The sequence below is a fragment of the Bombus affinis genome, chromosome 4, assembly GCF_024516045.1.
Source record: "Bombus affinis isolate iyBomAffi1 chromosome 4, iyBomAffi1.2, whole genome shotgun sequence".
Classification (NCBI taxonomy): domain Eukaryota; kingdom Metazoa; phylum Arthropoda; class Insecta; order Hymenoptera; family Apidae; genus Bombus; species Bombus affinis.
Window position 1 is genome coordinate 220,349 of NC_066347.1, and position 13,498 is coordinate 233,846.

Here is a 13,498-nt window from a genome sequence, read left to right on the forward strand (position 1 = left end):
CGGTGAAAGAAATAACTGTGTTCACTGAAGGTAAAGAATATAAATGAAATTGAAGTAAAGTACTTTTCATAATTTTTCAGAATATATTTAAAGTAACTATGTATTCTGTATAGTGATACAGAAAATGTTGTGCACGGTCGTGCTACAGGTTGAAGACACGAGATCGCGCTGTACGACAAAGCTTCACAAATCGATCGAAGCATTTTACTGCGAACAAATTGAGAAACATTTCCTGATCCGCCTTATGCCTATAAGACTTAGCCCCAGCCACGACCATATATACAGTCCGGAAAATGTTTCTTAATTTGTCCCCGATACGGCGCTTCAATTGAAAAGTTAGGATTTGTTGTGTAACGCCATCGTGTAAAAGTAGTCAGAACCTTTCTTCTCTGTCTTCTTCTCTCCTTAATGCGGCCACGTACTCGTCTCACGGTGGATCTATTAACAGGGGGCGTGGAAAGAAAAAGCGATAATGATAATAGATACCAACTTCTGTCTTACATATACATTTTTACAATAAAAAGTTTAATAATATTGAAATGTTTTAATCATGTATACTTTGGGAGTGACATTATTTACATGTATTACAGATAAAGCTAATAGTTACACAATTTTTTAACGAATTTAAGAAAATTAAAAACAAATTTACTTTCCAATATACACATCAAATATAAAAATATTAAATATATGTATGCATATTTGATTTGGAAGTTGTGATTTTGTTAAATTTTTTCGTTGAAAATAATACATATTTAATAATAGTTCATAATTAATTCATTTAATGTACAGTTTTCTGTATATATATATTTACCTTAAATTAATGGTAAAGAATTGTGAAAAGCAATTTAGTTCAGTCATTGAGTAAGCTTAGTGGTTTAATTTATATTTTTTACCTTCAATGCTTTCACCAAAGGATGGCGCTAAATACAAAATTCTAACTTCTCGATTGTAGCACTCTATGGCGGCCGATTTGTAAAACACAATTCCCGACATTAAGAGCTCTCTCCACCGGAGTTTCCACACCTGTGTATACAACCGTATCGTATCCTATATCTCATTCATTATTTCATAATTATATATAGTTCAAATTTCTTACACTATTAATGTTGTAGCATTGTAGGTGATTGTAATATGTACTATTCCATGGTAAATCGATAATATTAAAAATGATACTAAAATTAGAGTCGCCACAACATGAGATAAAAAATGCAGAGAAGAAAATCAACTGCATGTTAACAAATATCAATAAAAATGAACTTAAGTTAGCGTCGATAACATAGAAAGAATAGCTGTTCCATCGCTTAAGAAACATTATCAAAATGTCGTAGGTATCATCTTTACCAACAACCGGATACTACTTACCGACCATTACAACTTTATCTATGTGTTTAATTGGTAAGAGAAAAATCAAAATCATTAACGAACAATTTATGTATCAATTTGGTAACTTTTCATTTATGAGTTTGTCGCATATCTCGTTCATTTGACTAGATACATAAGCAGAAAGGATAACCTTGTCCCATTTCTCCAATATAATAAAGCACCTACGAGAAGAACGTTACTTATTTTCTATACGATTCTATTGAATTTCCCTCTCTCTTATGTTCCAAGCTTTCATTGTGACCTAGATTCTTCTCGCGTTTCGTCGGACGATATACACAAATGCTTTACATATGTATAATGCGTTCAAATGGAAGAGAAAAACGAAAAATATAAGCGATTTACGAAGATTTTGTTTATGTTCCATTAGTTATCCAGCAACCTTGTGCGAAAACCATAGCCTAAGGATACTGTAGACGCGTAACGCGATGCAGATATTGGATATCGTCAAGTCTTGCAAACATGAGCTTCTTATCTCGCATGGAATGCGTGATAATGAAAAATTTACCGTTGCAAGAAGCTTGTATCAGGGAGAACGAGAAAGATGTGAAAAAAATATTTGTATATCGTTATGTTTTGCACTAATCGTCTTCAACTAAATACAACTTAAATTAAGCATACGAGAACAAAGAAGTCAATACGCTAGGAACTCAGTCTTTAGATATATAAGATGTTCCATTTAACTTGCACGGTTGAATGTTGTTTTATTATCTAAAATCATATTAACTTATTGGATTATTATTAGCGACTACTTTTCTTTATTAAAATAAAGCACATGTCATGTTTATTTTACGGCTCTGAGGTGTCGTTTTTCGGACCATTATCATATTATTCGCGTATAAATTTCTAATAATAATTTCTAATAAAGGCACAAGGCCTATTAACATAGTTGAATATAAAAAGAAAAGATATAAGAGAAGTTGATCTTGGAAATCATCAGCATAGTTAAAACATTTCTATTAATGCGATTGGATAGGATAGATAATTATTACTATTATTTTCATTATTATATTTAATCATAATTAATTAATTCAAATTAATTGAGTTTCGAGCTCACTAATGTTTTTTAATGAAACTTTATATATTTTAATATACCATTAATATACTCGTACATTTGATTCTCTAAATAATGGAAAGATATTAATATCTACTGAGAAACGTTTCTTTTATCTTTATATCAATAGACTATAATCTACAGAAAAGCAAAAGCGTACAAAATCTTTATATTGAAATTTCTATTCGCTTTCAGTTTACTAGAAAACACAATATGAATGGCTGCAATTTAATTTAACAGATTTTCTTAATGTGATAAATACATGAATTTCTCGGCCTTCAATCGCCAAAATAAGAATAATTTTATGGGTGTTATCTATGTACATAATATTAATTCATGCGCTAAGGCTCATAAGCTCCATCCGCTTTCATCTTCCGACAAAATATTATCCGACACTCTTTTTTAAAGCCATCATAAATCACACATATTGTATATTAATAATCGTCTTGTTCACCATTATCTATTTATTTATTTATTTACTATCTTATATACTATAAAAATATTGAAAAAGTTATAAAAAAAAATGATTTTGAAATATAAAAAAAAAACAATCTAAAGTGAAAATTTTCGATCGTGAAGTCTTTTCTACCAAATATATAAAATATTGTTTATTGAGTTTCATATTTTTGTGGACATAATTAAAAAAAACAGGAACCACACAGAAATTTGTTTTATCCAATAAATAAGTATTTATTATAATTATTAGAATTGAGAGTTATGGATGTTCATATAAATTCAAAATGTTATTAACTAAAGGCTAACCAAAAGAATGGAACTTAAACAGAGCTGTGTCTTTCATCTACTAATAAGTATAATATACCATGCTTTGGATATTTACATTCGCATTACATTTTATACATTTTTACACTTTTAAATTACTCATCTATCCATAAACATCCGCAGTCTAAGTATTATAGCGAATATTTTGGGTATTTTTTTAAATTTTCTATATCTCTGCATATTATATGGATGCTCTACATTCTTACGTCCACAAGTTTATGTGAATGAAATATATCGCAACTATTGCAAGTTTACGTGGAACACTCTATATGTTACCTATCCCCAATAAAGATCTTGGCAGATAGACATAGATTACGAAAATCAACATTGATGAACCAGCATCGACTTATCAAAATTTTGATTAAAGTTAACACTCACCCCTCTCGCGTCTCGAAAGAGGATGGCGGCGTGTACAGGATCTAGACAAGCATCAGAAGCTCTATGAGGAATCGCAGGTGTACCCAAAGAGAATCGTCTGGCACCAGGATCCAAAGAGCTCCGTCTAAGTGCGCCTGAAATTTTCAATTCATATTTCATCGTTGGTTCAATATAATGCGAAGATTATAATTAAGAAACCGAGTGTCTGATATAAGATTATAAATGATAACAGAAATTTAAACTGCATGAAAAAAAAGAAGAAAAGACGTTATTGGATTGTAATTTCTATTTCTATTTCTTAATTTTAGTTAATTTAATTGTAATAATTTATTAAATTAAATTTTAAATTAAAGTGAATGTTACGTATTAACGTTATATGTAATAATTAATATATGTATATCAATCTATTAATTGAAGCGTTATAGAATAAAATATTAACGAAGAAGAACCAATCTAAATTAAGAGAATATTGGTCCATGTAAACGTAGATATGATACAATTTATTTATAAGAAAAATAAACCGACATGCTTAAAAATAGGAGGTTATGAGATCACGATATTATTATTTCGAGTGACAAGCTAACTGGTTTTATAATATTAATATTCTTCTCTTCTTCTCCTTCTTCTGCGTTTTACGTCACATGGTTCATTAAAAAAGGCAAAATCAATCGTGGTTTACCTCGAGCCGTTAGAAATAACGGAGGGCATGCATGTATTAGGTTTTCCGGAAAGTTCGTTCCGATTTTTAAGAAAAATTCAAATGCAGCACATTTAAATTTTGGTATACGATTGAATTATATAGGTGCCATTTTGTTCCACAACCTTTCTGTACCTTTCACGCAACTTGAATATTCCATCCTTTCAGAACTTCTCAGATTTCTCGACGAAAGAATTTTCAATATGGTTTTTTTATGTCGACCAAAGAGTCAAAGTTTTTAGCATTAAGGAAATTTTGTAATGACCTAAAAGGCGGAAATCTGAGGGCGCAATGTCTGGCGAATATGGTGAGTGGGGTAGCACATCCCAAACAAGCTCCAACAGCTTTTGTCGAGTAGATAAGGGCACACGAGGCCGCGTATTGTCCTGATGGAACACGACGCTTTTTCGATTCGCTAGTTGCCTGGACGTTTTTGTTCAACTGCTATTTTTAATTCGCCTAATTGCGAGCAATACTTTTCCGAATTTATCGGCTGGTTGTTTAGTAGAAACACCGGACACAGGATATAGCTTTTTTTCGGACGAAGACCGCCTTTTGGGGTGGCTAAAGGCGATCCATTCCGCTTTCATCAAAGATCTTTTCCGTCCAACATTATTATAAATAATCCATTTTTCATCGCTCATCACTACTTACTTGGAAAATGGCGTCTCTTCGCTGCGTTTATAGAGCGAGTCGCAAATGGAAATACGATCCTTCAGATTTTTTCCGTTAAATCGTGGGGAAACCATACATTAAAACGGTTTATACAGTCAAGCTTCACAAAATGCTCGTGGTGGATTTTGATATTTTTAATATTTCTATTAATTCACGTGTCGTATAGCGCGAGTTATTCTCGATCAGAGTTTTAATCTAATCTTCATCAGTATGGAGTGCCTACCCGGGGGTTCTTTATCTTCGAGAATCACCAGCTTTAAACCTAGCAAATCGCCTCTGCACGATTCAGCTATAGCGCTTTCGTCATAAACAACGCATCTTTTATTCGTTGATTGTGCAGCATTTTTGCACTTCCGGTGGAAGAAAAGCATCAAATGCCTATAATGCACTTTGTTTCCTTGCATATTTAAGAGCGTATGAAAGTAACAAAAATTAATGTCTGCTAACCAAATTTTTTCCTAAAGATGTTTTACCGAAACTCGGTAATCGAAAATCGGTACGAATTTTCTGGGCAACATCTCATACGGTTCTTTTTCCATTGCATTTACATTGTCAATCTTTGCATTTCATCAGTTTACATCTTCGATATTTTTTACAGCACAAAAAGGAACAAGAAAAATACTAACAACAAAATTGTTTATTTCTACACAAAAGATACTGTAATTATAAATTTCGAATCACAACATTATTTTTAAGTTTTCCAGATCACCTGATAATTTTGTTATGCTGCTTTTTAATAGATTACTTATAAAGATATAAGAATATGATACAAGATTAAGATATAAGAATACGATAACAAAGATAGGCACGAATATTATTCTCAAATACATATATTATCATCTCATATCGATGAGGTCAGAAATTTAAAAAGAACAAATTCGAATACTAAAATTGTCTTTTTACGATGCTCTTTACGTAATACTTATTTTATACTGCTGAAAATAATAAAGATACGCAGGCAGAAAAGACAAATGAAACATCTTGAACGTATGTTAATGTATTCAGAAGAGAAGGTCGCTCGGTAGTTTCGCAAGATGTGTCAGAATCAAAGAATAATTTGTCATTCGATGAAAGTTGATGCCTTGCATGTTAAGAGTTATCATTTATATTTCTATCTTATACATTTTCCATCGTATCGTATATGTAAGCGCCATAGTCGATAAATATTTCTTTCCTATTTATCAGTGAAATATAAAGCTACTCTAATGAACCTAAATCGGTAACAAGAATATCATATTCTATTTAATCAACAAAATTAACAAAAATACCATACATTACAATATTGTTTAAATTGTACCAAAACACTTTTATCGTTTAATATATAGCCTGTTAACCGAACCATTTCTTAATCAGAAATTTTTATAATTATAGAATTGAGTCGATAAACGCAACTTACTTTTATTTAAAAAAATTGTATACTACATACAAAGTGAAATACTTTTAATATGACGGATTAGAAAATCGTAGATGCATAAATAACAAAATTATTATGTCCAAGAAATTGAGAACTTTATGTAACGAGTTTGCTCGTCTTCCCCAGCTAACAAACTGATACATAAATATGTATATGCGAACTCGATACACATTAACAGACATTTATTTTATTATTAGAAAATATTTGCTCATCATATACAGTAATACATAAACATTAGGTAGATTTTGTGCGTAGCGCGTCAAGAAGTTTCTTGTAAACCTTCAGGTTTAAATTATGAAATTTTGTGGATAAAAAACTTCTTCGGCTTTATATTTAAATTATGTTGCGATACTTGCAATATGATACTCGTCGTTCCTTTTACACGCCATTACAGTGGTGCGTCATTGAATATGTAAATTCGGCTTATCATGACCCATACGTGAGTCACCGAAAATGAAACTTGTTAAATTTCTTCTTTCTAATAAATTTTATGCTCACGGAATGGCCATGCTGGTTAACCAACATCGGCCTTAACTAATTATAATTTAACACAATTTATGAGCATACGTGTACAATGTGCATCTGCTATATCCTATAGGAATACGTAAAAGCTCATGCGACTCTTTATTTACATTTCAATTGTGTTCACATTGAACTCGCTCATGAAGTTCATCTCTGTGACTTATTCGACATTTTTCTATCATTTTTTTTTTTAGAAATTTCTATAATTACAGAATTATATGTTACAGTCGAATCTCGGTAATTCGAACCTCAAAGAAAGGGCTAGAATCTTTGAATTATAGACTTGTCGAAAGCTTCGAAGTAAAAGAGATTTAGCAAACGAAGATTCGACATACTGAAGTTTTCTTTACGAACGCGCAATTACATTCATCTTTTCAGAAAGCGTTAGTATTTTAGAGTTAGCACTTCCTTTTAGGATTCATCGTATTCGACGTACATAAATAATAAAGACGCGGGAGATGATAGCAAGTGCACGACTGACGTAAAAAAGATTAGTTTTACGGATATACGCGTAGTTGGAGAGCGACGAAGTAGAGGTACGTCGTCTCATGTTATCCGTTCTACATTATTTGAGAGAATCCTAACAATAGGAGGAAAGGAGACAATATCGAATAACCGGCTTCTTACATCTTACAACATATAGCGTAACTATGGTTACTCTTTGAGTTGCAGAGGCAGCAGCAATAGAAATTCAACTTTTAAAGATAAACACTTCGACCAGTAGAGGTCTGGCTGTTCTAAGTTCGAGTTACCGAGATAAAATAATGCATATGCAATTTTATTTCGACGCCTAGAAGTTCTCGCAGCGGGGCGAAAGGGGATGAAAATTGTAGTCTTATAGAGGTCGAGTTATTCAGATTCAACTGTAATAAAGATAGATGGATAGATTTCAGAGAAACGGATTGTAACCTTACAAATTAAAAATATAAGTATGATGTAATTTACATAAGTACATACGTACGTGTGTATAATATAAATATGAAGATGTAATTTATATGTACATTACAATACAACGATAAAGATGTGATTTGTATCCAACTGGAGAGATTCATTGTATTCAAATAATAAGAGATCCATTATTGTATCGAGACAGAAGATAAAAGACCGTTGTATACAAAGATGATTGAAAATTCGAATGATTGTGGAAATTCGAGTTGTTTGGTTTCGTCGCTTAATTGTTAGTAGGTTTATATTTTTCTTAAAAATGATATTAAGCTATATAACGAAGCTATCGTTAAAGGAAATCACGTTAATTATCATGGGTGAAATATTTATTTAAAAAATTAATAGGGTCAAACACAAATGCAATTTTTCTTATCATCATATTCAACATTAAATAACAAATAAATATCAGTATTATTACAGATCAACATTAGAATAAAATTCGCATGACGTGACATTTCATCCATTAAAATCTTTAAAAGTTCATCTAATTATGAATTATCAGATTCGATATATTTTGACCATTTGAAACAAAATTATAACTATTACATATCTGGAATTAAAGCGTTTAACCTAGTTTAGTTTAGTTTAGTTTAGCCAATTTAGTTCATTAAGTTTTACAAAAAATGCATTCAAATTCGATATCGATCCATGGTTAGCAAAAAGTATTGACTTATACTATGACAGAGAATAAAGTTATATATTTTCTTATAAATTTACTTGATTATAAGCCTCTTATGACATTTAGTAGGATGATGCTTTTAACCCGTTAATTATTACAAATATGTATAGTGGGTGCAACAAATATTTGCACACCACTGTATTTATTATAACATTTACATAGCAATTAATTAAATATATATTAAAATATATTATCATTTGATAGTATGTACTTTCATATGACTGCAAAAATTTCGTATTACCAAAATGAAATGTAGAACCTGATAAACAAATTTTTCTTTGGAAAATAAGTGTATCTATTGATAAGGTGTGCAAATACTTTATGACCGTTATAGATCACTTTGCTGCAAATATAGTGCTATTTGGAGCAAATAGTAACTAACAACGATAATTAACGATATGTAGTCATAAGCAAGCGGAATAGCTGTGTATAGTAGTGTAACGATAAGCAGATAAAATAGAAATTTAAAAATATGATATTAACACATAGATATGTGATTTTTTGAAACAAAGTTTTACTGCACATGCTTCGTAAGAAAAAATAAGCTATCACCATCATCGCCCATATAAAACAGAATGTGTCATTTCTGTTGCGTGATATTACCTCGTTTGCATTCTTCGAAACGTGAGAAACGAAAGATTTGAATTCTGCAGATTTTCACGATTTGGATAGCGTGGCGCAGCGCAGCGCCAAAAGCATCAAGATTTCCGGTCGTGTATTTCGTAAAATAAACTTTTTCCCGTTAAAGTTTCCTATCACGTACGATACAGAAAACCGGAATTCGTTTCAATCGTTAGTTTCGGGTGGTTATTTTATTCCCTATAAAGATTGACGTATTTAATGAATAACTTCACGTTTCTATGAATATAAATAAAGAAATGAAACCTACGCAGAGATTTCGTTCGCTGACGAAATACTGTAACCAAACGAAACCGTTTGGAACATCCTGTGCATTTTTACACTTCTAACTTTCTCATAAATTCTTAAATATATCTGAGGTCTAACTATGATGCACAACGGTGGAAATGACCTTTGGAATAACTAGAATGGAGAAGGAACGCTCGGCTTTGGTTTCCTTGTTACATTCCACATTCGCATCGCTCAGATGATATTTCATCTCACGGCCAGTTAATTGACATACTCGATCAATTTTACCTTGAAGAAATTTAACCTTCTTTCCTGCATTTGCAGGATTTTACCGGTATAAATAATAATGCAAATTAGAGAAATGAAAAGTATGAAAAAAACAATAGTTACTTCTATGTAATAAAAGCTTTCGATAGTAATCGTAGAATAATACGAACAGAATGAAAATAAAATATCCACAGAATATGGAGGATTCGGAGAAAAAAAGTAATAGTATATATTATACATACAAGTACATACATTTTGTCCAACAACAAGATAAATAGATATAAGAAAGCACTTTACCAAAAGCGGTTAAAATTATATTGTCATTCACAGTTTAATAGTAAGTTAATATAATATAATAAGTAGAAATCAGCTTGTGTTGTGAATTAGATTATTAGACAAAAGTTCCCTTGCTTGCTCGAATATTACGTGCAAGATTTTAAACTAACAATAAGGTCGTAGGAGGTAGACGGTAGGAGGATCTAAAAATATATGTATACGTGAATAGCTGATGAAGCTGGTAAACTCTACAATGAGGTATTGAATATGTAAACCACTTATTGTTAGACAGCAGAATAGTTACGCGATCGGGTCAAGGTGATTCTTGATCTTTCAATGGTAACTGAACTCTACGGAGCTGAGCTTGCAGAACAAAATATTGCGTAACGTCATTTATTGGGAGCCAAAAATATAGTAGAAACCCACAAGTATAGCGCAACTACAATAATTGTAAGTCTAACACACTAGTAGAAATAATTCGTAATAATTTAATAGAATAATTTCTTCGTTCAAACGAAGAGGAACTACAGGCCTATATATTTCAATAGAAATTAATTGTTTCACGCATATTATATTGCACATTCATTACGCGATAAAGAGAAAGAAATAATATATAAAATTTCAAATTTTTATCATCTTTAAGTATCAGTATTTTATAATAATTTTTTTTATAGGCAGTCAAAAATGACATGCAGTTGAAAAGAGCTTATACATAATGCATCAACGGCATAAAGTTAATTCTATATACTATTTCATCCTCTTTTTATAACATTTTTTCCCATTTCTAATCATTTAAAAAATAAACCTTGCGATATTTACACGAGACATCTTTCATTTCTATTACTATTAATACTTATATTATTAAATACAAATGACAGTATAAACATTTATACCTTTATCAGCGCGTTCTATGAGTCAAAATAAGAATGAATATTATATAAATATAACTTGTCTGAGGTTTCATTAGAGGATTTCAATAAAAATATGAAATATGAAAGAAACGAGATCGTGGTTATTAAGTACAATTCAAAAACGGAAAAGGGTCATTGATATCGCAATATATGTGTAAGATCGTAATCTGGGGATAATTGAGGGATCGATTCTGTAGTCTGAAAATCGAGTTTTTATTATGAAGTAAATAATAAAATACAAAAATAAACAACAATTAATATGCGTCTATAACAATAAATAACAATAATTATCTAAACGGGAAATAACAAGTCTTTAGTGCAATGTTTACCTGAAAATTGAGAATCGATTTTCAACGTCCTGAGCTACCGATCTTTCTTCTTCGGTCTTTAAAATCTTAAATAACTATTCTGTAGCCTTGTCTGTCTCTAACGTAACTCTCTGTCCGTCCGTTCGGGAAAAACGTGCTTCTTAAAATGGTCGTCCATAAAACAAAAGAAGATCGGTCTGTCCGTGAAACACAGCCTGTCGTGCTACCCGTAAAACAAAAAGAATCCTTATCCTACATGAACTCTAGGGAGTTTACATATGTATTGGATTGTTTGGAAAGTTGTAGCCTTATTAGCAAGTATCGATATTAAACATCGTAATGCGTTTAGTGAGAGTAGAAAAAGTTATTTCTTATAAAGTGTCGAATAGTGAGAGATATTTTGAATCAAATAAATATCGTCTCATTTGGAGCAAGAACTCGATGCAGTAATTATATAGGAAAGCCCGAGATTTACCAGTAACAAACACATTGATTTTACACACAATTATGATTAATTTCTTGGTTCTATGGTTAATTTCTTTAACTACATTGAACCTCTACAAAATGGTACTTAAAATTGAGATCATTTATTCATGAACAATATGAAAAATTGTACAGAACTTATAAATCTCTGAAACAAACGATGTAATATTACCTAATAACATTAATAATAACTTTATATCAAGTTTTATATAGTTTTCTTTGAATTTCATCAATCATGTCCCAATGCTTGGAACCATTTTCTGACAAACAACATTAAAAATTAAGAAAAAATTACGGAAACGATGTATGTGTTATCCAATAGAATGAATAAAGTGAATTTTCCATCAACTACATCAATCTTATCCATTAGAATTTTATCCATTGATAACACGAAGAAAAAAAAGGAAGAGTTCCTATAAAATCAGAATTAATACGTGATGAAGTGATACGCGGAATTAAAGTTTCATTCAATGAGAAGAAAAAAATCAAAATGAACTATGTAGAGGACTAAATCCAATTTTTACTGCCGTCAATCTTGTATCGACAGAAACGGCGAACATTTTAAAATAGAGAAATAATTCTTCGTGTCTCGTATCAGTGCCTGTAGGTAACTGTAAATTCATTACTTCTGTGCATTTTATATTTCTCTTATGACATTTTGATAATAAATTTTATAGTGATAATTTATAGTAACTTTAATAAGGATATGATATTTTTATATAATTAATCCATTAAATACATTAAATATTTAATTTAGAAATTAGAATTATTGTTCTATATTTATATTATTCGGCTAAAACTTGATTATCATAATAATAATAATTGACATTTACATGTTAAACCATGTAGACTTACAATGACATTATATACATTCTACGTACATATACATATCTTTAAATACTTCAGAAATTCGAACGCGAATAGTCTAATTCAATTTGGCACATCGAAATAGAGGGAATCCCACTTTCGACCATCTTGAAAACAACTTGCGTAATGATACGTAATAGGAAAATTAGCGTAAACCAACAACGATTTGAAATATTCTCTTAAATAAACGCGTCTTACATTTGCAATTTTATGACGCAAACAAATATACAAGTTTGAAGTTACTTAAATTGCCAGATTAAACAAGAAAAGAAACGATCTATAATTTATGCGTACAATATTTTTCATTCGAATTAATCGCTTGACCTTAAAGCGTTATATGAAACTGATTTTAATTTAGGATAGAGATATTAATTTGAAGTATTAGAAAACAGAATAGCAAAATCTCTGAAAGGGTTTAACTGATAATATTAGTGAATTAACAGGTTATACGTTATTGACTTTCTTTCATAATTTTATAAATTTTCGTCAAATAATTACGGCAATTTGTACAATTTACTTGTAAAATTTCATTTCTTTTATTAAGCAAACAAATCTATAAAAGAACTCATTAGTACTGATAACTTGCAACTTATAATTCTTGTAAAATTTCACTAATAATATTAATTCAATTGTGCCTAGAGTCCCCAAGTTTCAATTATGTAATACTTTTATTTCATAGATAAATATAGGATAAAAAAAATTGTTCAATCATCGAGTTAAGCACCATTCCAATGTCTATCTTACAAACAGACAAATGAAAAGTTTTAGCTACATACATATATGCGACTGATTAATATTAAAAATAAAAGAAATTAGTATCTAATAATAAAATTTTTCAGTCGTGCCAATAAAAATATTCCTTCTCTCCCTGAAATAACTGACCAAATCTACAGAATTCTAATAAATTTTCGCAGCCCACATTTCGATACGTTTTTTCCGTTACCTTGCCTAAGAATGCTTTCGTAGATTCTGTAAGTGGTCTCACAATCAGCATC

At 30.6% G+C, this 13,498-nt stretch overlaps 1 protein-coding gene across 2 annotated transcripts in view; it reads right to left on the reverse strand.

The window, feature by feature from the left end:
• LOC126915223 (serine-rich adhesin for platelets) overlaps positions 1-13,498 on the reverse strand; it is a 133,164-nt gene that overhangs the window by 37,240 nt on the left and 82,426 nt on the right. For both annotated transcript variants that reach the window (XM_050719682.1, XM_050719684.1), the window contains exon 8: positions 3,593-3,726. In XM_050719682.1, the coding sequence (XP_050575639.1) occupies positions 3,593-3,726 (134 nt within the window). The remainder of the gene's footprint in view (positions 1-3,592; positions 3,727-13,498) is intronic.